General features: G+C 62.1%; 2 protein-coding genes across 3 annotated transcripts in view; one reads left to right on the top strand and one right to left on the bottom strand.

The window, feature by feature from the left end:
* Nucleotides 1-684: 684 nt before the first annotated feature.
* Nucleotides 685-15,926, top strand: NTAN1 (N-terminal asparagine amidase). The gene is made up of 10 exons (XM_055134655.1): nucleotides 685-863; nucleotides 8,032-8,134; nucleotides 8,207-8,272; nucleotides 8,439-8,547; nucleotides 10,018-10,091; nucleotides 11,644-11,697; nucleotides 12,611-12,664; nucleotides 13,789-13,886; nucleotides 15,147-15,260; nucleotides 15,630-15,926. Exons 1-10 carry the CDS (start codon nucleotides 783-785, stop codon nucleotides 15,804-15,806), a joined length of 930 nt encoding a protein of 309 aa, XP_054990630.1. The 5' UTR covers nucleotides 685-782; the 3' UTR covers nucleotides 15,807-15,926.
* A 1,006-nt stretch (nucleotides 15,927-16,932) lies between these two features.
* Nucleotides 16,933-23,219, bottom strand: part of PDXDC1 (pyridoxal dependent decarboxylase domain containing 1) — a 36,164-nt gene continuing 29,877 nt past the window's right edge. For both annotated transcript variants that reach the window (XM_055134654.1, XM_055134653.1), the window contains exons 16-23: nucleotides 23,039-23,144; nucleotides 21,469-21,640; nucleotides 20,967-21,085; nucleotides 20,420-20,541; nucleotides 19,729-19,821; nucleotides 19,550-19,646; nucleotides 19,077-19,181; nucleotides 16,933-18,607 (exon numbers count right to left, since the gene is read on the bottom strand). In XM_055134654.1, coding sequence (XP_054990629.1) covers nucleotides 18,342-18,607; nucleotides 19,077-19,181; nucleotides 19,550-19,646; nucleotides 19,729-19,821; nucleotides 20,420-20,541; nucleotides 20,967-21,085; nucleotides 21,469-21,640; nucleotides 23,039-23,144 — 1,080 coding nt within the window. In that variant the 3' untranslated portion in view covers nucleotides 16,933-18,341. The remainder of the gene's footprint in view (nucleotides 18,608-19,076; nucleotides 19,182-19,549; nucleotides 19,647-19,728; nucleotides 19,822-20,419; nucleotides 20,542-20,966; nucleotides 21,086-21,468; nucleotides 21,641-23,038; nucleotides 23,145-23,219) is intronic.

Genomic DNA, 23,219 nt, shown 5'->3' with positions numbered 1-23,219 from the left:
CTAACCTACATTTATTATTTTTGGGGGAAAAGAGCGCGGGAAGCGGCCAGAGCCCTGGGGTGCTTGCTTTGCACTTCGACCACCTGGGTTCCATCCTCGGCAGCCCATATGGTCCCCTGAGTTCCACCAGGAGTGACCTCTGGATGCAGAGCCAGGAGGAAACTGAGCATCAGGGCTGAAGCGATAGCACAGCGGGAGGAAGTTTGCCTTGCACGCAGCCAACCCGGGTTCGATTCCCAGCATCCCATAGGGTCCCCTGGGCACCGCCAGGGGTAATTCCTGAGTGCAGAGCCAGGAGTAACCCCTGAACATCGCCGGGTGTGACCCAAAAAGCAAAAAAAGAAAAAAAAAAGGAAACTGAGCATCGCCAGGTGTGGATGGGAGCTGTACATTGTATGGGCTGAACACGTGTGACCCCCCAAAAAACCGAAAAACGAGAACAAAATCAGAAACCCCTTTTCAAGATCACAACCCGCAAGCGACAGGGCCTTCCGGGGAGGTGGACAGCAGGGGAGGTAGCAGGGAAGGTGGCCGGGAACCCACCGGACGCGCCTTAGCCGGGCTGCCGGCCCCGGGACTACATTTCCCAGCGTGCCTAGCGCCCGGACTCCATCTCCCGTGAGCCTCTCCGCGCGCCACCTCCCTCCTCCCCCTTGCCCCCCCGCCCCGCGGCGTCCCGGCGGCGCCCGCGGCGGGGCGGCCCCAGGGCGGAGGCGACGGGCGCGCGGCGGGGGGCTGGGGGGCGCCGCCTCCCTGGGTCTGCCGGGGCGGCCGCCGGCGCGATGCCGCTGCTCGTGGAGGGCCGTCGGGTGCGGCTGCCGCAGGCCGCGGGGGACCTGGCCCGCGCCCACCCGCGGCTGGAGGTGAGCAGGGCCCGGCGGGGGGCTTCGGGGCGACCCCGGGGGTGGGCTCGGAGCGGGGCGGGGTCTTTTGGGACCTTTGGGACTCGCTGCTGCCGCCGTCGCCGAAGCCACCCTGGAGCTTCGAGACCCCCCTTCCCCCCCAGCCCCGAGCAACGGTTCGGCGACTCGGTCCAAGTTGCACAGCGCCCCGGGACCCCCGGGCCGGGACCCCCGCCCCGCCCCGTTCCCGTCCCCTCTCAGACTTGGCCCCGGAGGGGACATCTGGGCGCCCGCCCCCGCCGCGCCCAGCCCGGGGGAGGGACCTGGCGCAGGACCAGTGGCAGATTGGTGCTGGGTGTCCGGACGAACCCGAACCGAGCCGGGCCGGCCGGCGCCTGCCCCCGCTTGCATCAGGGGGTCCCGTGGGGGAAAAGGGGTGGGTGGGCGGCGCTCGGACCCGCGGCGAGCCAGAGGAACTTTCCCGGCGCAGACACCCCGGAGCTCGAGCCTGGCAGGCCAACTTTGTGGGTCGGCAAAGTGCTGGTTCCAGAAGGACCCACTCGCCAACCCCCCCCACCCCCTGCCCCGTCACCCCTCCAGGTGCCCTGAGAGCAGCCCAAGCGGGTACCCAGTGCGTGGGGGGGATGGTTAGAGACCCTGGCCGGCCTTTAGCCCTCCTAAGAGTCAGCTGTGAATTACTTTGTACCTCGTGGTGCTTTAAGAAAAGTTTTTATGTTGTTGTCATTTTTAAAGGCTGGGGAGGTTCAGACCCTGGTGGGACATGTTCACATGTCACATGTATGCACAGGGACAGGACAGGAAGACAGCTCTCCCCCACAACCAGGCGGAGGTGCCTGATTACAGGCTTTCTGGTCTGCAGGATGTGTGTGTGTGTGTGTGTGTGTGTGTGTGTGTGTGTGTGTGTGTGTGTGTGTGTGTGTGTGTGTGTGTGTGTGTGTGTGTGTGTGTGTGTTAGCTAGGACTAACCCAGAGTTTGGGTGGGTGGGGGACGGGGCACTGGTGTGTGCAGGCGACCGTGTCTCCTGTGTCAGAGTCATGTCTCCTGCACACCCCCCCCCCCTGAGTTTGGGGCCATCTCCCGAGTGCTCAGGAGGGACCCCCGGCTGCTGTGCCACCCTCCGCCGTGCTGGGATCCAACCGGTTTGGCTGCGTGCCAGCCGGCCGGCGCCTCGAGCTCTGCTCCCCCGCAGCCCCCTGGAAGTGCTCCCTTGCAGGCTGGGGGGAGGGTGCGGCGGGGGCGGCAGCCTAGTGAGTGCAGTTCTAGAGAACAGCACCCAAGGGCGCCCGTCAGCGCCGGAACCCTGCCGAGAGGGTCACCCAGCCCTCCGGGGCCGCACCCACCCGCCCGAAAGAGAGGCTTCTGGAAGGCTCTGGAGCAAACGGGGCTAGTTTGCAGCCAAGGGGAACGGAAGGCATTTGTGTCCGGGCCGACTCAAGGTGGTCTTTGAACTTGTTCCTTTAACAGAGCAGGGGGCCGGAGAGACAGAGCAGCCCTGGGTTCAGTCCCCAGCACCCCTTAACTCCTCATCCCAGAGCACAGCTGGACGTAGCCCTAAAACCTCAAAGAAAGGAAACAGAAAGCGTGAAGTGCCGCCCAAGGGTCCGGGCTGTTCCCAGGCTGAGTCAGGACCCTCGCAGGCTGGGGGGCTGCTGTCAGTGGCTCAGACCTGAAGCTCTAAGTGCCCCCCAGAGCTGCCTGCACTCGGGGCCCCGGGCTGGATCCCAGCGCAGCCCTGCGGTTTTGCTTGTTTCCTTCCCCACCCTCTTCACTCTCTGCTCCCGAGTCCAGCCTCCCGGAGGCTGACCAGCTCTGTGGAGGGCGGGGGGAGGGGGGGCGAGTCCGTGGAAACCCCCCAGCAGGACTCCTCAGAGCCGGTCACCGGCCCAAGAGAACACAAGGGCTAAGGCACTGGCCCTTCATGCGGCCGGCTCCTGCGGGGTTCCAGCTCCTCAGCCCACAGGGTCCCTCACGCACATCAGGAGTCAGCCCTGAGCACTGCTGGGCGTGGCGCCAAAATCACACACACACACACACACACACACACACACACACACACACACACACACACACACACAGAGTCACACTTGGTCGTAGCCGGCCTTGCCTACCAGACTTCAAGCTTGCGCACCGTGATTCTGCACGGTGGGTGAGTCTGTCAGTGTCGTGGATGGGGTCTGGCCCGCAGCCCCGGGTGGGTGGCAGGAATGTCAGAAGGACACGAGGAATCCAGAAGCTCCCTGGGGGACGCAAATAGGGACCGTTTGGCAGCTCTGGAGGTGGGCGAGGACGCACCCGAGGAAGGGGCTAGCGTTGTGATTGCCCCCATGCGTGGTCAGGGGGCCGCAGAGACCCGGCAGCGGGTTAGATCGCCTGACTCGGGTTCGATCCCCGACACCCCCCCAGGAATAATTCTGAGTGCAGAGCCAGGAGTCAGCCCCGAGCATAGCCGGTGTGGCCCAAAACCTACCCGGAAGGAAAAAAAAAAGTAGGGGTGGGGGTGGCGAGCAGCCACGTTAATCGCCACACCCTGGGCACTTGCAGACACCTTGGCACCTCGAGGCTCTTCCCTTGCTCCTGCGCCATCTCGCCCCTGCCCTGTCACTGTCACGCCCGCACCTGGCAGAGTCGGGGCTGGGGCCGCCCCAGCCGGCCGGCCGCTGCCTCAGCCTCAGTGGGGGCACCAGCGGGAGTTTCAGTGACGAAGGCGGCCGACAGCACCCTGAGTGCCAAGGAGGGCTGAGGAGGGGCAGCTTCAGGGGTCCTCAGCGGCGCTCCTGGCCTATCTCAGGGAGACAGACTCGAGCACCCTCGTGGGGGAGCATTTGAGTAACAGGAAGTGGTGGGGCGGGACCCCTGTGTTTGCGGTCCAGGCAGGGGACTTTGGGCGGAAGGAAGGGGGCTGGCCCGGTGCCCCGCGAGTGGGGATGGGCGGGAGCTGGCCGGCCGGACAGAGTGGGCGAGGTTCGGAGGGTTCCGATGGGTCTTTGGGGGGTTGGGGGGGGGTGGGACATGCCACAGTGCTCTGCCACTGAGCTGCCCCTCCCCCCAGCTTTGAGCAGCGACCAGGAAGGAAACGCTCCTTAAACTCTGCCCCTTTGGGTTTTCCTTCTGTTTGTTTTATTTGGGGGCTCTATCTGTGGTGCTCAGGGGTTCCGCCTGGCGGTGCCCAGGGGGCCCTCGGGGATGCCCGGGTAGAACCCCGGTCAGCCGCGTGTGAGTGAGACTCTGTTGCTCTGGCTCCCCGCCCCCCCTGCCCGCCGTGTGCTGTCCCGGCGCCCGCGGCAGCGCGTCCGGCTCACGGCCTGGCTCGGGCAGGGGAGACGCCCGCGCCCCGGCCTTGCTCACCGCGCTGGGTGTCGCGGGGGCGCCCAGCACCCTGAGCCGAGCACGCGGGAGGGCCCCCTCGGGCAGAGCTGCCACGGCCCCCGGAGCACAGAGAGCTGGCGGGTGGGCCCGGGGCTCAGCCCTCGGCCGGCAGCTGTGGCTGCAGCTCTGACCCGCCTACCCGCTAGCCATGGGCTTACAGTTTTTCTTTTCTGTTTTTGGCTCTTTGGGTCACACTCAGCAGTGCTCAGGGCTTCCTCCCGGCACTCAGGATTCACTCCTGGCGGTACTTGGGGGACCACACGGGATGCCGGGATAGAACCCGGTCGGCCTCGGGCAGGGCAAACGCCCTCCTGCTGCTCTCTGGCTCCGTGTTACGTTTTAATGAGCTAAACAAAGTTAAAAGCCAGCAGCTGTGCCTCTGAACTGACTCCTCCTTCCTTCCTCCTTCCTTCCTCCCTTCCCTTCCCTTCCCCTTCCTTCCTTCCTTCCTTCCTTCCTTCCTTCCTTCCTTCCTTCCTTCCTTCCTTCCTTCCTTCCTTCTTTCCTTCCTTCCTTCTTTCCCTTCCTTCCTTCCTTCCTTCCTTCCTTCCTTCCTTCCTTCCTTCCTTCCTTCCTTCCTTCCCTCCCTCCTTCCTTCCTTCCTTCCTTCTTTCCTTCCCTTCCTTCCTTCCTTCCTTCCTTCCTTCCTTCCTTCCTTCCTTCCTTCCTTCCTTCCTTCCTTCCTTCCTTCCTTCCTTCCCTCCCTCCTTCCTTCCTTCCTTCTTTCCTTCCCTTCCTTCCCTTCCTTCCTTCCTTCCTTCCCTCCCTCCCTCCTTCCCTCCTTCCTTCCTCCCTCCCTCCCTGCCTCCCTCCCTTCCTCCCTCCCTCCTTCCTTCCTTCCTTCCTTCCTTCCTTCCTTCCTTCCTTCCTTCCTTCCTTCCTTCCTTCCTTCCTTCCTTCCTTCCTTCCTTCCTCCTTCCCTCCTTCCTTCCTTCCTCCTTCTCTCCTTCCCTCCTTCCCTCCCTCCCCTCTCTCTCTCATGCATTTTCTTTTTGGGCCACACCTGGTGATGCTCAGGGGTTCCTCCTGGCTCTGCACTCAGGAATGACTCCTGGCGGTGCTCAGGCGACCCTATGGGATGCTGGGGATCGAACCCAGGTCGGCTGTGTGCCGGCAAGCGCCCTCCCCGCTGTGCTACCACTCCAGCCCATGATTCTTTTAAAATACATTTTTAAGTCATTGGGCTTTTTAGCAAAAGAGTCCTGTTTTGTGACCATGAGGTTTGATGAAATTCATGTTCCAGTGTCGCCCGCAAGTCAAGTTTCAGAGGCACGGGCGCCTGTTCCTCCGCTCCCAGCTGAGCCGTCAGTAGCCCCCAGCCCGGCCCTTTCCAGAAACAGGCTTGCAGAGCCCCGGGGGAGGAGAAGGTGCAGTGGGAGGGGAGGGGGGCGAGGAGGAGGAAGGGCAGGGGAGTTCCGAGAGAAAGGAGGTTTCAGAGACTCTTGAAAGCTGAGAGCGGGGGCGACCTTTTTTTTTTTTAACAAGAAGAGCTTGTGGGTTTTTTAAAATCTTAATTTCTACCTTGTATTAAGATACCATGATTTGCAGTGCTGTTGATAAAAGGAGTTTCAGGTGTCACTGTTCCAGCCCACCCCCTCCACCGTGGACCCCGGTCATATATATGGTTTCCTTCGGGCAGCGGCCCCCTTCTTTAGTGCCTTCCCTGGCGGGTTATTATTATTATTATCGTTATTTTTTTGTGTGTGTTGTCGGCAATTGAACTGGCCTCACAATTTCAAGGCCAGTGCTCCTCTGCCGAGTTCTAGCCATGTCCAGCCTTTTCTTTTTCTTTTGTTTTTCCTTTTTTTGTTTTTTCTTTTTGGGTCACACCCAGCGATGCTCAGGGGTTCCTCCTGGCTCTGCACTCAGGAATTACTCTTGGTGGTGCTCAGGAGACCCTATGGGATGCTGGGAATCGAACCCGGGTCGGCCTTGTGCAAGGCAAACGCCCTCCCCATTGTGCTATCGCTCCTGCCCCACGTTTTTTTGTTTGTGTGTTTTTTGGTTCACATCTGGCAGTGCTCAGGGCTTACGTACTCTTTCAAAAAAAAAAATTTTTTTTTTTCCTAAGGCCCTCTATTCTTTTTTTGCTTTTTTGCTTTTTGGGTCACACCTGGTGACGCACAGGGGTCACTCGTGGCTCTGCACTCAGGAATTACCCCTGGCAGTGCTCAGGGGACCCTATGGGATGCTGGGAATCGAACCCGGGTCGGCCGCGTGCAAGGCAAATGCCCTACCTACAGTGCTATCGCTCCAGCCCGGCCCTCTATTCTGAATCAAGCTTCTTTTTGATTTGCTGGTTGAGATGCAAGGATCCTCAGGCGCGGTTTCCTCTGTCAGTCACGGAGAGCGCGGCCCGAGCCAGCTTGAAGTGGTGACCAGCCCAGGGCAGCGCGGCACTGACCCAAGTGATTAACTTTATCTGCTTCTTACTGAACCCCCCTGGGTTTCGGAATTACCACATCTCTCACGAGTTTCAGGCATTAGTGTTCCAACCTCAGTGACCACCTCCCTCCCCCGTGCCATCCTATACCCTGCTCCGGACTTACTCCTGACTCTGGGCGCAGGGATCACTCCTGGCGCTGCTCGGGGGACCCCGTGGGGGACCGGGAAACCCAAGTTGGCCCTGTGCCAGGCAGATGCCTTACCTCCCAGACTATCACTCCAGCCCCTCTATTTGATGATTTGTTTGAGGGGGAAAATAGTTTATGTCTGTTGGCAATAAAGAATTGAATAGGGGTTGGGGGCTGGAGGGGCAGGAAAATAGTGCAGAGGTTAGGTCAGGAAAATAGTGCAGAGGGGCTGGAGTGATAGCACAGCGGGTAGGGCGTTTGCCTTGCACGCGGCCGACCCGGGTTCGAATCCCAGCATCCCATATGGTCCCCTGAGCACCGCCAGGAGTAATTCCTGAGCGCATGAGCCAGGAATGACCCCTGTGCATTGCCGGGTGTGACCCCCCCAAAAAAAAGAATAGGGGGGCTGGAGCGATAGCACAGCAGGTAGGGCGTTTGCCTTGCATGCAGCCAACCCGGGTTTGATTCCCAGCATCCCATAGGGTCCCTCGAGCACTGCCAGGAGTAATTCCTGAGTGCAGAGCCAGGAATAGCCCCTGAGCATCGCCAGGTGTGACCCAAAAAGAAAAAAGAAAAAAAAGAATTGAATAGGGCTGGAGTGATACCACAGCAGGTAGGGCGTTTGCCTTGCACATGGCCGAACCGAGGTTTGATCCCCGCCATCCCATAGGGTCCCCCGAGCACCCACAGGAGCAATTCCTAAGTGCAGAGCCAGGAGTAAACCCCTGAGCATCGCTGGGTGTGACCCAAAAAGCAAAATCAATCAATAAGTAAAAATAAAGAATCGAATCTGGGGCTGGACAGATGGTACAGCGGGGAGGGCATTTGCCTTGCACACGGCCGACCCGGGTTCGATTCCCAGCATCCCATATGGTCCCCTGAGCACCGCCAGGAGCAGTTTCTGAGTGCTAGGAGATGTCTGGCCCCTCCGTGGCCTCCGCTGGACCCTTTCCCCAGCCTGCTACGTCTGTCCGTCTGTCTGTCTGCCCGTGAGCTCGGCCACGCTCCTGCTCTGGGGAGAGGACGTTGCACGGGACACGGAAGCTGCCCCCGCCCGATTTTCCCGGGGAAAGGACGCACCCTGTCCGCCGTGCTGGCCGCTGGCCGTGCGTAGCCGGTGACCACCCGCCTGTGATCTCTCCCGTTGCCTCGCCCACGGCGGCCCGCTCGCCCCCTTGCTCTCCGCTCACTAATGGTCCGTCACTATTTTTTTTTTTTAATTAAACAGGAAAGAGCCAGACTGCTCAGAGCTCAGTGTGTTGAGCCAGTGGGACCCCAGGGCCTTCTGTATGTTCAGCAGCGAGAGCTGGCAGTGACCTCCCCCGAGGATGGTAGGTCAGGAGCAGCGCGTGGGGCGCCTCCCCGCCCGGCGGCCCGGTTCACTCTCTTTCTTTTCCAAACAGGCTCCGTCTCCATTCTGGGCTCTGATGATGCCACCACTTGTCACTTTGTGATCCTGAGACACACAGGTATGACAGGGCTCCCCGGCGTGGCGCTCTGCCCCGCCCCCCTCCCCCGGCTGCTCTCTCTTGCAGGCTTGGCTGCGGTGAGGATGGCGCCCTCCCGACAGGTGTTTGCCTTGGCCCGCCGCCCGCCACGGGCCGGTAACCGGGGTCCTTTTGCCCTTGTCCTCAGGTAGTGGCGCCACCTGCCTGACGCACTGCGACGGCTCGGACACCAGGGCCGAGGTGCCCCTGATCATCAGCTCCGTCAAGGCCTTCTCCAAGCGTGCGCAGCGCGGAAGGTGAGCCCCGCCCCCTCCCGCCTCCCCTCCGCACGACCCTGATGGGCGACCCCAGACGTGATGCAGAGCCTGGTCTGCAGTGGTCAGTCAGCGGCGCAGGAAGGGCCGTGGGGAGCACCCGGGGAGTGCCCGGCCCGCTCACTGTGCCCACCACACAGCGTCCCCTCAGCTCACCTGCCGTGAAGGGGGTGGCCTGCTGCCCGCTGGCTCCATAGCGTCGGGCACTGTTCCGCTCAGATGCCAGCGCCAAGAGTCCAGGACTCTGAAAGGCAGCTTTGGACCGGAGCGATAGGACAACAGGGAGGGCGGGCGCCTGGCACCCCACAGGGCCCCCGAGCACCGCCAGGAGTGATCCCCGCATGCAGAAGCAGGAGTAGATCCTTGCTGGGTGTGGCCCCGAAACAAAACAGAAGAAAGTCAGCTTCTGGGGTCAACACTCAGAGTGGATTGTGCAGCTCGCCGTGTACGGGACTGACCCGGGTTCGATCCCCAGCACCCCGTATGGTTCACCAATCTCCACCAGGCGTGATCCCTGAGCACAGTGCCAGGAGTCAGCCCTGAGCACCACTGGGTGTCACCCCCAAACTGAAACAAAAGATAACTTGATTTTTTTTTGCTTTTTTTTTGTTTTTTGGGTCACACCCGGAGATGCACAGGGGTTCCTCCTGGCTCTGCACTCAGGAATCACTCCTGGCGGTGCTCAGGGGACCCTAAGGGGTGCTGGGAATCGAACCCGGGTCGGCCGTGTGCAAGGCAAATGCCCTCCCCGCTGTGCTATTGCTCCAGCCCCACAGATCTGGTTCTTGGTGGCATTTTCCCTCTGCCTGGCTGCATGACCCGGGCCGGGCCACCGTGTGGGAGCTCACGAGCGAGGCCTCCTGCATCCCTGGGAGGGTGGCCACGGCCCCCGGGTGCCCCGTCCCAGCAGCGTTGGGGCAGGGCGATGGGGCCCCTGAAGCTCGGCCCGCAGGGAGCACGGGAGGTTCCGCTTCGTTCCCTGGGACGCCGGCGGGAAATGCACCTTCACGTTCCCGGCCTGCACCCCCAGGTCCCAGGGAGACGGGGCGCGGCCTCCAGAGTTCTTGGCATCCCTGGGCCGTGGGCGCTGATGGCTGGCAGTTTCCCAAGTGAATGTTGGGCCCAAACACATTCCTGGTGACCGGCGAGTGTTCAGGGGGGTTTGAAAACTGGGCTTCAGACAGACCCGGCCCCTCCTCTGGGTGCCCGGCCCCAGCGCCAGCCCGAGCCGGGACCCTGCTGTGGCCAGCAGGTGTGTGCTTAGGCCGGAAGCTCGCCTGCCCCCGTGAGCCCCGCTGGCGTCCACAGGCGGCCCGGCGCCTTCTTCTTCCCCCAGATCCGCCTGCTGCACGGGCGGGGCATGGCTAGTGCCTCGGAGGTGTGGGGCGAGCTGGGCCCAGGGACGCCCGGCCCCCGGCACCCACGCGCCTGACGCCTCCGTTTCCCCGCCAGGCTGGAGGTGCACCTCGTGGGCGGCTTCAGCGACGGCAGGCAGCTGTCCCAGAAGCTCACGCACCAGCTGCTCAGTAAGTTCACGGTCCCTTCCCTGCTCTCACGGACACCCGCTTGGGCTCGAACAGAAACCCCGGCTAGCACCAGACCTGCCCGGGGCGCGGGCACAGTGCATGCAGGGGTGCGGGAGATGAGCACAGGCCCCTAAGAATGGGGCCGCCCAGGTGGCTGGTGGGGCCAGGCACAGGCCTCATGCTGGCTCCGTTGGGGGGGGCGGTGCATGGCCCCCTGGGGTGCTTTTCCAGCCTGCACGCGGAAAAGCCCCGAATTGTGTGCAGGCGGAACACGCCTGCAAGGAATTGGATCGCTGATGCTAGCCATTTGCCCCCCCCCCATTTAATTAGCAAGTAAAATTAGGGGCCGGAGCGAGAGTACAGCAGGAAGGGCGCTGGCCTTATACGTGGCCGACCAGGGTTTGATTCCCAGCACCCTGTAGGGTCCCTTGAGCCCGCCAGGAGTGATCCCCAAGTCCAGCCAGTAGTAAGCCCCGAGCACCACCAGGTCTGACCCCAAAACAAGAACAAGAGTTACGGATTTGGGGTCACACCTGCTGGTGCTCAGGGGCCACTCCTGGCTCTGTGCTCAGAGGTCCCTCCTGGTGGTGCTCCCGGGACCACGTGCTGGGGCCCAGACTCCTGCGTGCAGAGCCCTGTGCTCCTGCGAAGAGCCAGTCATTAGTTCTGGTTTTCAGGCCACGCCTCTCAGTCCTCAGGGGCTACTCCTGGTGGTGCCAGGGACCGAACCAGGGTTGGCTGCACGTGTCTTACCCCCTGGACTGTCTCTCTCTGGCCCCACTAACGTTCGAGCTGAGGCCTTGCTCTGGCTTGCCCGGGGGTAGGGGTGGCTCGTGCATCTACGCGGCGGTGTGCCCAGCGGCAAGTAGGCAGCACCGTGGGTGGCCTCGTCCCGGCCACTTCCCCTCCGGGGGTGTGTTGTGGGGGCATCAGGACATGCAGTTTGCGCCCAGCTAGGAGCAGGAGGAAGGGGCCGAGTGCCCCGTAGTAGAGTGCCCTCCACTGTCCTCAGAGGCAAAAGGAGAAAATTGTCTGTGTGGTGGGTACTTACCTGTGCCCAGGAAGTGTGGCCAATACGGATGGAAAAGGCGCAGACTTAGCGGAGCCGGGTTGTGGCGTCGGCCCGCAGCCTCCGGTTCCGGTCCTGCGCCCCGGGCTCCCAGTGTCCTGGGCAGCAGCTCCTGCTTCCCGAAACTCAGGATGAAAAGGGCCCCAGGGGAGGAGTGAGATCATTTGTCTGCCCAAAGCTTGTGGGGGAGGAGAATGGACGGCTTGTGAGTCCCCTGGGCCACCGGCTCGGGGGTCAGTGCCCACGGCCAGCCGGAAGCATTGAATAGGTGGCTTGTGAGTCCTCTGGGCCAGTGCTCACAGCTGCAGGGAGGGGGTTCTGCTCAGCAAGGAACTTTCTCGGGCTCTGTGCTTGGGGACCAGCCCTGGCTGGGTTTGGGGACCCGAGGTACTGGGCATCCCTCCGGGGCTGGCCGGGTGCAAGGCATGTCCCTTAACCCCTGAGGAACGTTTTTGACCTCCAGTTTCAAAATTGTGATTGTAGGTGAATTTGACAGACAAGAGGACGACATTCATTTGATGACATTATGTGTGACAGGTGAGTCCCGTCGTCTCGCAAACAGAGCCTGGCGCCATCCCGAGATACCCAGCCCAGCGCCGACTGGCTGCGGGGAGGGCGTCCAGCTCCCGAGGTCGGGCTGGTGGAGGGCAGGAGCGGGAAGTTAAATGGAGTTTCTTCAGAGCGGGAGCGGGCACGGGTGACCAGGGACACGCATGTGCAGGCAGGGCAGGCGCCAGGTGGAAGCCCTCGGGATGCTGGCTCTGTTGGTGGCTGCGCTGCCACTTTTTTTTTTTTTTTCGGGCCACACCCGGTGATGCTCAGAGTCACTCCTGGCTGTGTACTCAGGAGTCACTCCTGGTGATGCTCCTTGGACCATATGGGATGCTGGGGATCGAACCCGGGTCGGCTGCGTGCAAGGCAAATAAATGCCCTACCTGCTGTGCTATCACTCCAGCTCCTGCCACTGCTTTATTTATTTTTTTTTTTTTGCTTTTTGGGTCACACTCAGTAATGCTCAGGGGTTACTCCTGGCTCATGCACTCAGGAATTACTCCTGGCGGTACTCAGGGAATCATATGGGATGCCGGGGATTGAACCCGGGTCAACCACGTGCAAGGCAAACGCCCTACCCGCTGTGCTATTGCTCCGCCCACCCCTTTTTTTGGTTGTTGTCCTGCCACTGCTTTTGGTTCTTCCCTGTAGTGGAGCCGGCTTCCTGGCCGTGTCCAAATCCCATGAATCTCTGTGGTGACTAGGACGCCCCCAGGGCCACTCTGCTCTCCTCCCCCTGCTGGGAGGGGTCGGGCAGGGCTGCGCCCAGGGGCCAGAAGTGTGAGAACAGTGCCTTCACTTCTGCAGCTGGGGGGGGACATGGCGGGGGTCTCCTCCTTGGCCCGCTGCAGGAAGGGAAGCGGCTGCTCATGCTTCTGCATTTGTTTCCCTCCGTTAGAGCTGAACGACCGGGAGGAGAACAAGAACCACTTTCCTGTCATCTACGGCATCGGTGAGTGCAGGCAGGGATGCGGGGAGGCGGGCTGCCAGTGTGCACGTGTCCTCTGAGGCTCGGCATGACTGTGCCCTGAGACGGTGACGGTGGAAGAGCGAGACACCGTCCCTCGCAGCGTGCGCACCCGCCTCTGGTGGCAGCCGGATGTTCTGTTTATTTTGTGTGTGTCTTGGGTCACACTTGGCCATGCTCAGGGCTTCTTCCTGACTCGGCACTCAGGGATCAGTCCACACATGGGGGCCCGTGTGGGGTGTTGGGGACAGATCCCAGGTCAGCCATGTGCAAGCACCCTCCCCGCTGTACTATTGCTCCAACCCCAGATGTTCTGTTCATAGCCACTGCCGGGGGCCTGGGGCGGTGAAGGGTGAAGCAGGCTGGAACAGATGGCGGGGGGGGGGGGGGGGGGGGCCGGGGATTGAGCCAGGAGCGTGGCCCCCCGCAGGTGGCTCTTGGCAAAGGGCTGGGCCCCAGAGGCCACCTGCCGTGTCAGCTTAGTCTGGTGGTTTTGCGTTTGCATCTTCATTTTGGGGAGCCAGTGGGGGTCTTGGCGGTGCTTAGGAGGCCGAGGGGTGCGGCCCTCCTGGGAACTCTTTTTTTCTTCTGACTCTGCACTCAGGAATTACTCCTGGTGGTGCTTGGGGGACCCTATGCGATGCCGGGGATCGAGCCCAGGTCAGCCACATGCAAGGCAAATGCCCTCCCTGCTGTGCTACCACCCCACCTCCCGGGAATTCTGACTGGGCCGGCTGCTCAGTGCCCGGCTCCCTGGGCAGGGCCTGAGGCTGGGGGGCTGCTGGCGCCCTGCCTGGGTTGGGTCACACCCGGGGACGACCCTGGCCTCGGCCCGTGCCGTGACTCCCTCGCTCTCCTTGGCCCTGTCTGCTCGCGTGTTCACTCCGTGCTCCAGACACAAGGGTGACTGGTGGGAGGAAGGCTCTGGGCCCTGTGCCTCCTCTCTGCTCTCGGGCACAGCCTTACAGGCCCAGCGGGGCGCCTCCCCCTGTCCCCGGGGGGTCTTTCCTGTCCTGTCGGGTTCCTTGTGGCTGCGGCAGCCCGAGTCTGCAGGCGGCACCTTGCCTTAGGCCGCCGTCAACCCCAACGTCCTCCCGTGTCCCTCACAGCTGTGAACATCAAGACCGCGGAGATTTACCGCGCGTCCTTCCAAGATCGCGGCCCCGAGGAACAGCTGCGCTCGGCGCGGGCGCTCACGGGCGGCCCGGTGAGTCTGGGCTCACTGTGGGGGGCGTCCAGCTCCCCGAGGTCGGGCTGGCGGGGGGCAGGAGCAGGGAGTTAGACGCGGGAGCGGGCAGGGGTGACCAGGGACACACATGTGCAGGCAGGGCAGGTGCCAGGTGGAAGCCCTCAGCCCTGGGGGCGCGGGAGAAGGCAGGGTGACCCCGCAGACAGCGTGAGCCCCTGCTGGCACCACCTGCTCAGCCCCCAAATGATCCCGCTGGTTTGAAAGCGTGACTGCTCGAGGATGCTTTTTAGTAAGACAAAACCCTGACTCTTATAGTAGAAAAAGGAGAGCCCCAAGTCATCTATGCCGTCCGAGGCAGAGGTGAAAGACCCCTTCCTGGGCGGGGGCCGACGGGTCCAGCCTGCCCCAGGGCTGGGGTGAGGACTGGGGAAAGCTGCTCCCTGGCCGGGTCTGCGGTCAGCTCGCCCACCCTTTCTCTCTGGAAGCATTTCCAAAGTCCCTCCGCAGTCTCCCGTGTTTAAGTAGCCTTCCCCGGCCAGGGCCCAGAACACGTGACTGTCCGGGGCACCATAACTGAACACGGTTCTGTAGAGCTGAAAACTGGCCAGTGAACTGGGGACGGGGCTTTAGTCCTTTAGCTCGTTAGCACTTTCTTGTTTTGTTTTGGGCCACGCCCGGCAATGCTGGGGGGATGTTACTCCTGACTGCACTCAGGAATCACTCCTGGCAGCACTGGGGGGCCGGAGGGGAGGCCGGGGATGGACTCTGGGTTGGTTGCGTGCCAGTCAGGCGCCCGCCCCGCTATCACTGCCACCCCCCTCTGGCACCTTGTGCCTTTTCCTTTCAGTGGGGCCGCAGGCACTGCGTGCTTGCTCGGAAGTCACGCCCGTTAGTGGACTCTAAGTCTCACCGCAGTTAGTGGACCTGGGGGGGCACGTGAGGCAGTTCATGTCGCAGCGAGTTCTGCGTCATCAGCCCGCGGTCCAGCTGAGAACCTTACTGGACATGTGATCGTGGGCAGTGTGGCCCCGAGTCAAAACGGGACCAATCCTGTCTTCCTGCAGGGCTGTTGTCAGGACTAAAGCAAACACTGTATGTCACTCACAAAGGGCAGTGCCAGACACACCAGAAGCGTCAGTAAGTAGCAGTTTGTGTTATTCTTGAGAAGCTTACCGCCCTGACAGTGCCTTCCGGGCTAGACTACACTGGAGCTTACATTAGGGGGAGGGCGAGGCGGTGCCGGTCCTGACACCCTGTCCTTCACCTGTTCTCTTTCAGATGGTTAGCATTTACGATGCAAAGACAGAGCAGCTTCGGATAGGCCCGTATTCCTGGACGCCATTTCCACATGTGGATTTCTGGTTGCAGCAAGATGACAAGCAAATACTAGAGGTGAGAATATACAGGTTGGGCAAATCTTAACACTCTCGACCCTGGTTTCTTCATCTGTAAGAAAAAAGAGGGTTTAGACCAGGTGACCGCTGCCTTCCCTTCGGCGGGGAGCTAATTTGCTCTCGGGGCCGTGGCAAACCCCACTTAACTCCGGTACCCACGGGGCCCAGTCACGTGTGTCCCAGACCAACACCTGCCCAGAGGCTGCCGTCAGCCTCCGCCCTACTCGCTCGCACAGCGCCTCATCTCTTGGGGATTTCGCAACTCCCAGTGACCGGGAGACACTGATCACAACCCGCGTTTTAAGGGTTTTGTCCAAGGAGAGGACACAGGAGTGGCCCTCACCCGTCCCGCATCTTCTCCCCCCAGAACCTCTCCACGTCCCCCCTGGCGGAGCCCCCGCACTTCGTGGAGCACATCAGATCCGCCCTGAAGTTCCTCAAGAAGCACCCCTCCCCCGCCGACACGCTCTTCCCGGGAAACAGGGCCCTGCTCTACAGGAAGAACGGAGACGGCCTGTGGGAGAAGATCTCTCCAGGGAGCTAGGACGCGGGCCCCGCAGAGGCCGCAGGCGGGGGTGGCATGAGGTGGAACTGGAGTCTGCATCCGTCAGACTCGGGGCCTTTCAGGTGACTTTCAAAATAAAATCCTATTTTGTCAAAGGCACTGGTGTGGGCGTTTTTGGGTCCCTCTTGGTGGTGCTTACGGAGCCTCTAGGTGGAACTTGGGCCAGTGACATACAAAGCAGGAGCTACCCTTGTACTGTCCATACAATTCCAAATATAAGTACAAGCTACCCTTGTACTGTCCAACCCCAAACAGCAGCTTTTTTTTTTGGGTGGGGGGTTTAGCAACTATTTCAGATACGTAGGTCAGTTCAGTATTTCTATTAAACTAGTGATTCAAAGAAAGGTTACAGGGGCCGGAGCGATAGCACAGCGGGGAGGGCTTTTGCCTTGCACGCAGCTGACCCGGGTTCGATTCCCAGCATCCCATAGGGTCCCCCGAGCACCGCCAGGAGTAATTCCTGAGTGCAAAGGCAGGAGTAACCCCTGTGCATCGCAGGGTGTGACCCAAAGAGGAAAAAAATAAAGGTTACAGTAGTTTGTTTCAAAAATGCAGAAAATTCATGGGGCTGGACAGACAGCACAGCACCTGTCTTGCCTGCGGCCGGCCCGGGTTCAATCCCCAGCATCCCATGAGCACTGCCAGTAGCGATCTCTGAGTGCATAAGCCAGAAAGTATCCCCTGAGCATCTTCCGGTGTGGCTCAAAAACAAAACAAAATGCAGAAAATTCAGTGAGATGGCATACATCAGAGGCTAAAAAAAAAAAAAAATTTATTTGGCCCTCAAATATTTAAGAAGCATCAAATCTAAAACTGAAGTATATATAGTTATACATGAATAAGAGGACAATTTCAGAAAGCTTGATCTCACAGGTTTATAAAAACTGCCTTAAAAATAATCTAGGAGACTAAATTTGATCTCAGTTATAAAAAGCCACTGATAAATAAATCTGTTTGTCTTTTTGGACAGGGGGTGTAAGGTTGTTAAAATTGTGGTTACTGGGCAAGTTGCACCTTTAGAAACCTTTTGTTTTTCGAAAGTTGCTATCCGTCAGGAAGTCAGCATATCCAATCAGCAGTAACATTTACGAACTGAACTCACCGGTAACAATTTCAAGAACCTTTATTGAAACCAACATTCAAGTGTTATCTCAAGGGTGAAATTTTGTTTCAGCAAAACCAATTTAACAATTCCAAATATAAAAACATTTAAAAATTAATCTCATTAAAGATGATAATTTCTTCTCCCACTTTTATCTGCTATACTTCATTGCAACAGGGAAGCCTCGCTTAGATCATCTGCAAACCTCCCCACCCCCGCAAAAAGGGAAAGAAAACAAACACCTGCCCCGAGACAAGTGCCAACCGTCAAAAATCACATCCGATCAGTGTAATTACATAGGCTTAGCGTGATCTAACTCCAAGGCCCCTCACGCTACAGAGCCGGGTCCCCGCCTCTCCCCAGCCGGACTGCGGGGCTCTAAGGCACACGGCCGAGACCGACAGTACGTGCACTGGCGCGGGGGTGCCGGGGGAGCGGTGGAGGCTCGGAGCTTGTCTCCAGCCCCTGGGGCGGGCGGTCTGTGCGGATCAGCCGGGGGAAGACCGCTTTTCTGGTTCTGGTTTCTGAGGTGAGCGGCTACCGGGCGGGACGCGCCCGTGGGAGGCAGGGCCAGGGAAGATGCCGTCCCGAATGGAGGGGAGAGGCGCCACGCGGCGTGTTTAGTGTTAGGCTCCGGGGGTCACGTGTCTACTGGGTATCAGTGTGGAACAGAAATGTGCAGTTGGTTCTGGTGTGCCAATTTAAAAGCTTTACCAGTGTTTAAAAATACACACACACACACACACACACACACACGCACACACACACTCACACACACGCACACATATGTGGTCAAGAAGAGGCTTTACAGCTCCTCACTTTGTTTACAAATATATAGACAGGGCGGGCTGGCGCAGGGGCAGGGGAGGCTCTGGGCACTTGCCTGGCCCTGCCCCGGCGAGGTGGACACAGTCCTTACTTTCTTCTCCAGGGAGGGCAGCCTCCGGGTGGCCCTCGCGGGCCGCGGCACTGCGTCACGATCGCACTGACTGTGGTTCCCCTTCGAGCCCGTCGCCCGCTGAGGCCCGCGGCAGGGACAGGGCAGCGCAGAGGGCGGCTTCCCAGAGTCGGGTGTGCAAACTAGTCACTTCTTACGCGTAGGGCGCGGGTAAGAACGGGGGTTTCAGGCGGCTGGCACCCCACACTCAGTGCTCTCGGGGTCGCGGAGGGGGGCGTCCCCTGACTTCATAGAGCTGGGTGAACAGCATCCGGGGCGGCTCCGGGTACTCGCAAGACAAGTCAGATGCCCCCTCTAAAGCCTGGCTTTCAGGCGCCCGCCCGTGCAAGAACCCCAGGGCAGCGCAAGAACAGTCGTTTCTCTTGGTCTCGGCACGTGGCACGGTTCACATCCCCAACACACTGCATCTTCCCCGACAGCGACCCTCGGCACAGTCTCCCAGCCAACATGACTCTTATCTCAAGCTCTCCGGCTCTGCTACCTGTGGGCGGCTCTCCCCGGGGGGCTGGGCGCCGTTGCGGAGGATCCCGGGCTGCTCGGCCTCCTGGGGGGGGCTGGCCTCGGGCTGCTGCTCCTCGGGGCCCGCGGCCTCCAGGGCGCCGCGCTCTGGCCCGGACCCCGGCGGCGGCGGTTCCTTCTCCAGGTCTTCCGTGTGGCCGACGGAGCTGGTCTCACTCAGAGCGTCGGAGCCTTTCGGGGACTTTTTGAAGGGCTTGTGGCCTAGAGAGTGAGTGGGCGGGGAGAGGGGGCGAGCCAGAGTCAGAGCTGGGGGCTCCTCGGGGCCCTCCCGCCCGCCACGTGCTGTGCAGCACAAGGAAAGAGAGGCTGCGGGCTGACACTGAGTGCTCCCAAGGCTGGGGGCCGGGGGTACTTGGCTGCGGGTGTTCTGGGGTCTCCCATAGCCTGCCCAGGGGCCTTGGGGCTGCTCTGGGGGACAGGCTGCTCTCCGGTGGTCTCAGGAGCCGCCCGGGCCACGGCCCCCAACAGCGCTGGTGCCGGGGGAACCGTGTAGAGCCGAGGGCGGAACTAGGGGCTCTGCATGTGCACGGCAGGCGCTCCGGCCCTTGAGAACTCCCGGGGTGACCGTCAGAACGGGCCAGGGGCGGTAACCCAGAATACGTGTGATGTGGTGACAGCTGGCCTGCGGTGACGGACGCAGAGTGGGCACAGCTCGGCCCCCCGTGGGTACCTGGGAGCCTGAGTTTCGTGTGTGCTCCTGAGGGCGTCGGCGGAGGGGTCACTCCAGGGCCTTGGACTTTGGAGACGTAGGTGTGCTCCGTGGACTCGAGGGAGCCTGCGGGGAAGTGGCGTGAGGGCGGTGGACGCAGGCCGCCCGGAGGAGGCACCTGTCCTCAGCGTTGTGCCTGCGGGGCCGCCTCCAGTCTCTGGGCCCGCCGTGTCCAGCCCTGTCCCCTGGACACCCGGCAGTAGTGTGGCCTCGCGCCAGCGTCCAGGGCTTGGGGGACGGGCAGCAGACCCGGGGCCTCTGGCCGGCCATCCCGGGAAGGGGGGCGTGGGGTCCAGGCTCGTGGAGCACCAGAGCTGGGCATCCTCGTCCCCAGACCTCAGCTGTGACAGCCGGAGACGGGCGACAGACATGACCCGACCCCCAGGCCCTGCCACAGCGTCCCCGAGAGCGTGCAAAGTCCCGGCAGGCCCTACCTGCCGTGAGGTTAAAGGTCCTTCCCTTCTGCGAGGCTTGCACGGGAGAAAACCAGTTCAGCACGGACCCGACGACGGGGATCTGCCGCAGCACCCCCTGCAGGACAGGCCCGGCTGAAGCCCTGGCCGGGCCGCCCCGTGGCCCCCCGCGCCCGCACCCGTGCCCGAGGCGGCCTCACCTCCTCCAGCAGCCTCTCCTCGTTCGCCTTCTGCAGCTGGACCTGCGCTTCCTGGATCCCTTTCCGGACGACCTCGGTCATGTTCTCCAGCAGCTGCGGGAACACGAGGCCGGCCGTCCTCACCCGACGCCCACCCCGGGCACGGCCACGCGCAGCAGGAACCCGGCCCCGGGGAGACGCCCCCAGGGCCACGGGGGGAAGCCCGCACCTCTAGAGGTGAGTGTGAAAAGAGAAGGAAACGGAGGAGGAAGATCTGCGGAAGCTGGGCTGGGGGTCGACCCCCCGACCGACAGCGCCCACCCCCGGTCTAGACGGGCCCACCCGAGTCAGGGGTTCTTGCTTCTCTCCCCCTCCAGGCCACGGCGGGCCACGCGACTCCCGGGCTGGAGAGAGGCCTGTCGGCCCTACTGCCTGGTCTTCCGTCCAGCGGCCCAGAGACACAGGCCCCCACTCAGCCCGGGCCCCGAGCACTGCAGAGGGGAGGGGCTGGAGCCCGGCAGGCTGTAGCCTGGCCCTCGCTAGCCTGTGTCTTCCCCCATGGTCACTGGCAGTGGGGACCGTCCACGTGCCATTCCTCAGGCGGGGGCGACACTCGGATCACAGGAAGCACGGGAGAATGGGGGAGCAAGAAGAGTTTCCTCCCCCGTGACCCCTGGAGAAGGACAGGGGGGGACGTGGCGAGCCCACGGACCCTGGAGTTCTCCTCGATGTCTCGGGCGGTGGCCGCGATGGTCTCCACGAGCTCCACGATGTCGACGTCGTCACTGGCCATGCCGACATAGATGCAGCTCTTCCTGCTCTTATACTCGGGGCCTGCGGGGGGCGTGGCAAGGGCGGGGCTCAGGGCACGGGGCGCCCCGAGAGGCTGAACCGGGTAGGGGAGACGGCTCCCGGGGTTGGGGTGGGGCCTGGCAGCTGGGCCCTGGCCTTGAGCCCCACTATGCTGGTCCCTGAGGCCCCCGACACTGCCCGGAAGATTCTTCTCCCCTCTGTCCCGGGAAAAAGACTGAACCCACCGTGTCAGGAAGCGTCCTTCTAAGAGACACAGTTGACTAACCCCCCCCCACCGCTGTTTTGTTTTCAGGCCACATCCGGCGATGCTCAGGGCTGGCTCCTGGCTCTGCACTCCGGAGTCACTCCTGGCCGTGCCCGGGGACTATCAGGGACCGGGGGGCCTGCCCGGGTCGGCCGTGTGCAGGTGCCCTCCCCGCTGGACGGTCGCTCCGGCCCCCACGCACCCATTTTAAATGCAAGGTCAGATTCCAGTTCGTTTAGCTTCTTCAGGAGCCCGGCGTGGATCTTGTCCCCCTCCGGGTCCAGCTGCAGGCTGCTCTTGTCGTCCCCCGCATGCTCGTACCTGCCAGCACGGCCCACCCACGGGTCAGCCGCCGGTCCGCGGCCCCAGGACGGGCGGGCGGGGAAAGCTGCAGCCCCGGAGGCGGCCGTGGGGAGCCCCGCGGGGTCTCCAGGAATGCGCGGGGGAGGGACAGGAGAGGCGCCCGGGGCTCCTCTTAACTCGCTCCGCCTGGACACGCGCTCCACCGGCCCCGCCCACGTTCGCTTCCTGCACCTCATGGGGGGCTGGTGTGAGATGAGAACAGAGACACCAGTCCTGAGGGGGGCAGCAGGCCCGGGGACTCCCGTGACACACGCGCCTCAGTTTCCCTGTCGGGATTCCAGCTCTCGGCTGTGAGCCGGCTAACAAACCTGCCGTCCCGGGGTGGGGGGGCCTCCCCGTACCTGACCACCCCGATTCCAGGCCAGTTGGGGTCGTCCACGTATAAGAGGCCCGCCGTGGCCTCCACCTCCCGCCGGAACTCCTCCCGCAGCCGCAGGGTGCAGGTGAGCAGGGGCAGCTCCGTCTCGATGCAGCCCACGAGCCGGTCCACGTCGTCCGCCTGAGTCCCTAAAACTGAGAAGCTGCCGTGAGCGGGGCGCTGGGCAGGGCCGGGACTCGACGGCCCGCGGGCCGCGCCAGGTCACTCAAGGATGACCCCGTGAGTCAGACGACTCCGGCGGCTGTCCTTGGGCAGGCTGAGCCCGGCGAGAAGGTTCGCCGCCTCTCGTGGGCGAGGACAGAGAGGCCCTGGGGGGCAGTGTAGGGTGGGCCTGCCGGCTGGGGAAGGGCAGTGGGCCCGGGTGAGTCCCCGCGGCTGAGGGTGGGACGTGTCGGACTCACTCAGCCTTTATTTTTTTTAAACTTTTATATATATTTTTTGCTTTTTGGGTCACACCTGGTGATGCTCAGGGTCACTCCTGGCTCTGCACTCAGGAATCACTCCTGGCGGTGCTTGGGGGACCCTATGGAATGCTGGGAATTGAACCCGGGTTGGCCACGTGGAAGGCAAACGCCCTCCCCGCTGTGCTATTGCTCCGGCCCCCACTCAGCTTTTAGACTGGGCCCTGCTCCCGTTCCCGCGGCACTGGTGAAGCCTAGGGACCCAGACACCCCCCGAACAAAGGTTTCCAACTGTCCAGCGGTCAGTCTCACTCGGCCCTCCCTGCAGGACATGGCCTACCCATCCGACCTAGCTGTCTTCGTGACATTAGAATTCTGGAAACATCTCATGGAAAAAACAAGCATTCTCTGAAAACTCTGGAATCTTAGGAAAAAACTGAGCAGAACTTGACGCGGGGCACGGGGCCTCTCCTCCCGTCTGGCTCCCGGGGGACGGGACGGGAAAGAGGACACTGGCTCACAGGGGACGGATGGACAGCACAGTGGGGAGGGCGCTTGCCTCGCACGCAGCCGAGTTCTAGCCCTGGCCCCCCAGAGGGTCCCCCAAATGCCACCAGGAGTGATCCCTGAGCACAGAGCCAGGAGTAAGCCACGAGCACTGCTGACTGTGGCTCAGAAATCCAAATGGGAAGGGCGGGGGAAGACCTTCCTGCACATTTCCACAGGAGCGAGGGGCCCGGGAGCGGGCGCCCAGCCTCCAGGCACGCGCGCTCTGCTGCTTTGGCTTTCAGTCTTCGGGCCACCCCTGGAGGTGCTCAGGGCCATCTCTGGAGGCCCTGGGGGCTCCCGGGCCAGCGCAGGAACTCTAGACTCTCTCTGGCCCCTCGTCACCTGTCCCTTCCTTGGGGGCGCCGGGGCGTGACTCCAGGCCTGGGTTCAGTCTGTGGCGTCACCCCCAAAGCTCCCAAAGGCTGTTGGGCGCTCGGGCTTCCCTCCAAGCCTGAGTCTCTGCGGGTCTCCGAGCTGGAGGGAACTTGGGGGCCACAGGCGGTGGACAGGGAACAACAGTGGGAAGAGCGAGGGGGGCCTGACACAGCCGGGGGGGGGGGGCAGTGGGGGGAGGGGCCTTACCTGCGGCCGTGGTCAGCGGGCTGAAGCGCACGCACACGCCCTCCGCCTCCAGGTCCATGACGGTGAGGCCGCTCGCGGGCACCCGCTGCTTCAGCTCCTCCCCCAGCTGCGGGGATGGCGAGTGAGCCCGGCTGCCCCCGCGCCCCTCCCCCCGGCCCACCTCGCTCCCACGGGGCTGGGG

This window comes from Sorex araneus, chromosome 4, assembly GCF_027595985.1.
Source record: "Sorex araneus isolate mSorAra2 chromosome 4, mSorAra2.pri, whole genome shotgun sequence".
Classification (NCBI taxonomy): Eukaryota; Metazoa; Chordata; class Mammalia; order Eulipotyphla; family Soricidae; genus Sorex; species Sorex araneus.
This window is presented reverse-complemented; position numbering and strand designations above follow the sequence as displayed.

Bases quoted from the DNA above. Each gene is read 5' to 3' on its own strand.
- NTAN1 (XM_055134655.1), top strand. From the start codon at position 783: ATGCCGCTGCTCGTGGAGGGCCGTCGGGTGCGGCTGCCGCAGGCCGCG. The intron at 8,273-8,438 runs GTATGACAGGGC...CCTTGTCCTCAG, and splicing joins TGTGATCCTGAGACACACAG to GTAGTGGCGCCACCTGCCTG. The intron at 15,261-15,629 runs GTGAGAATATAC...TTCTCCCCCCAG, and splicing joins ATGACAAGCAAATACTAGAG to AACCTCTCCACGTCCCCCCT.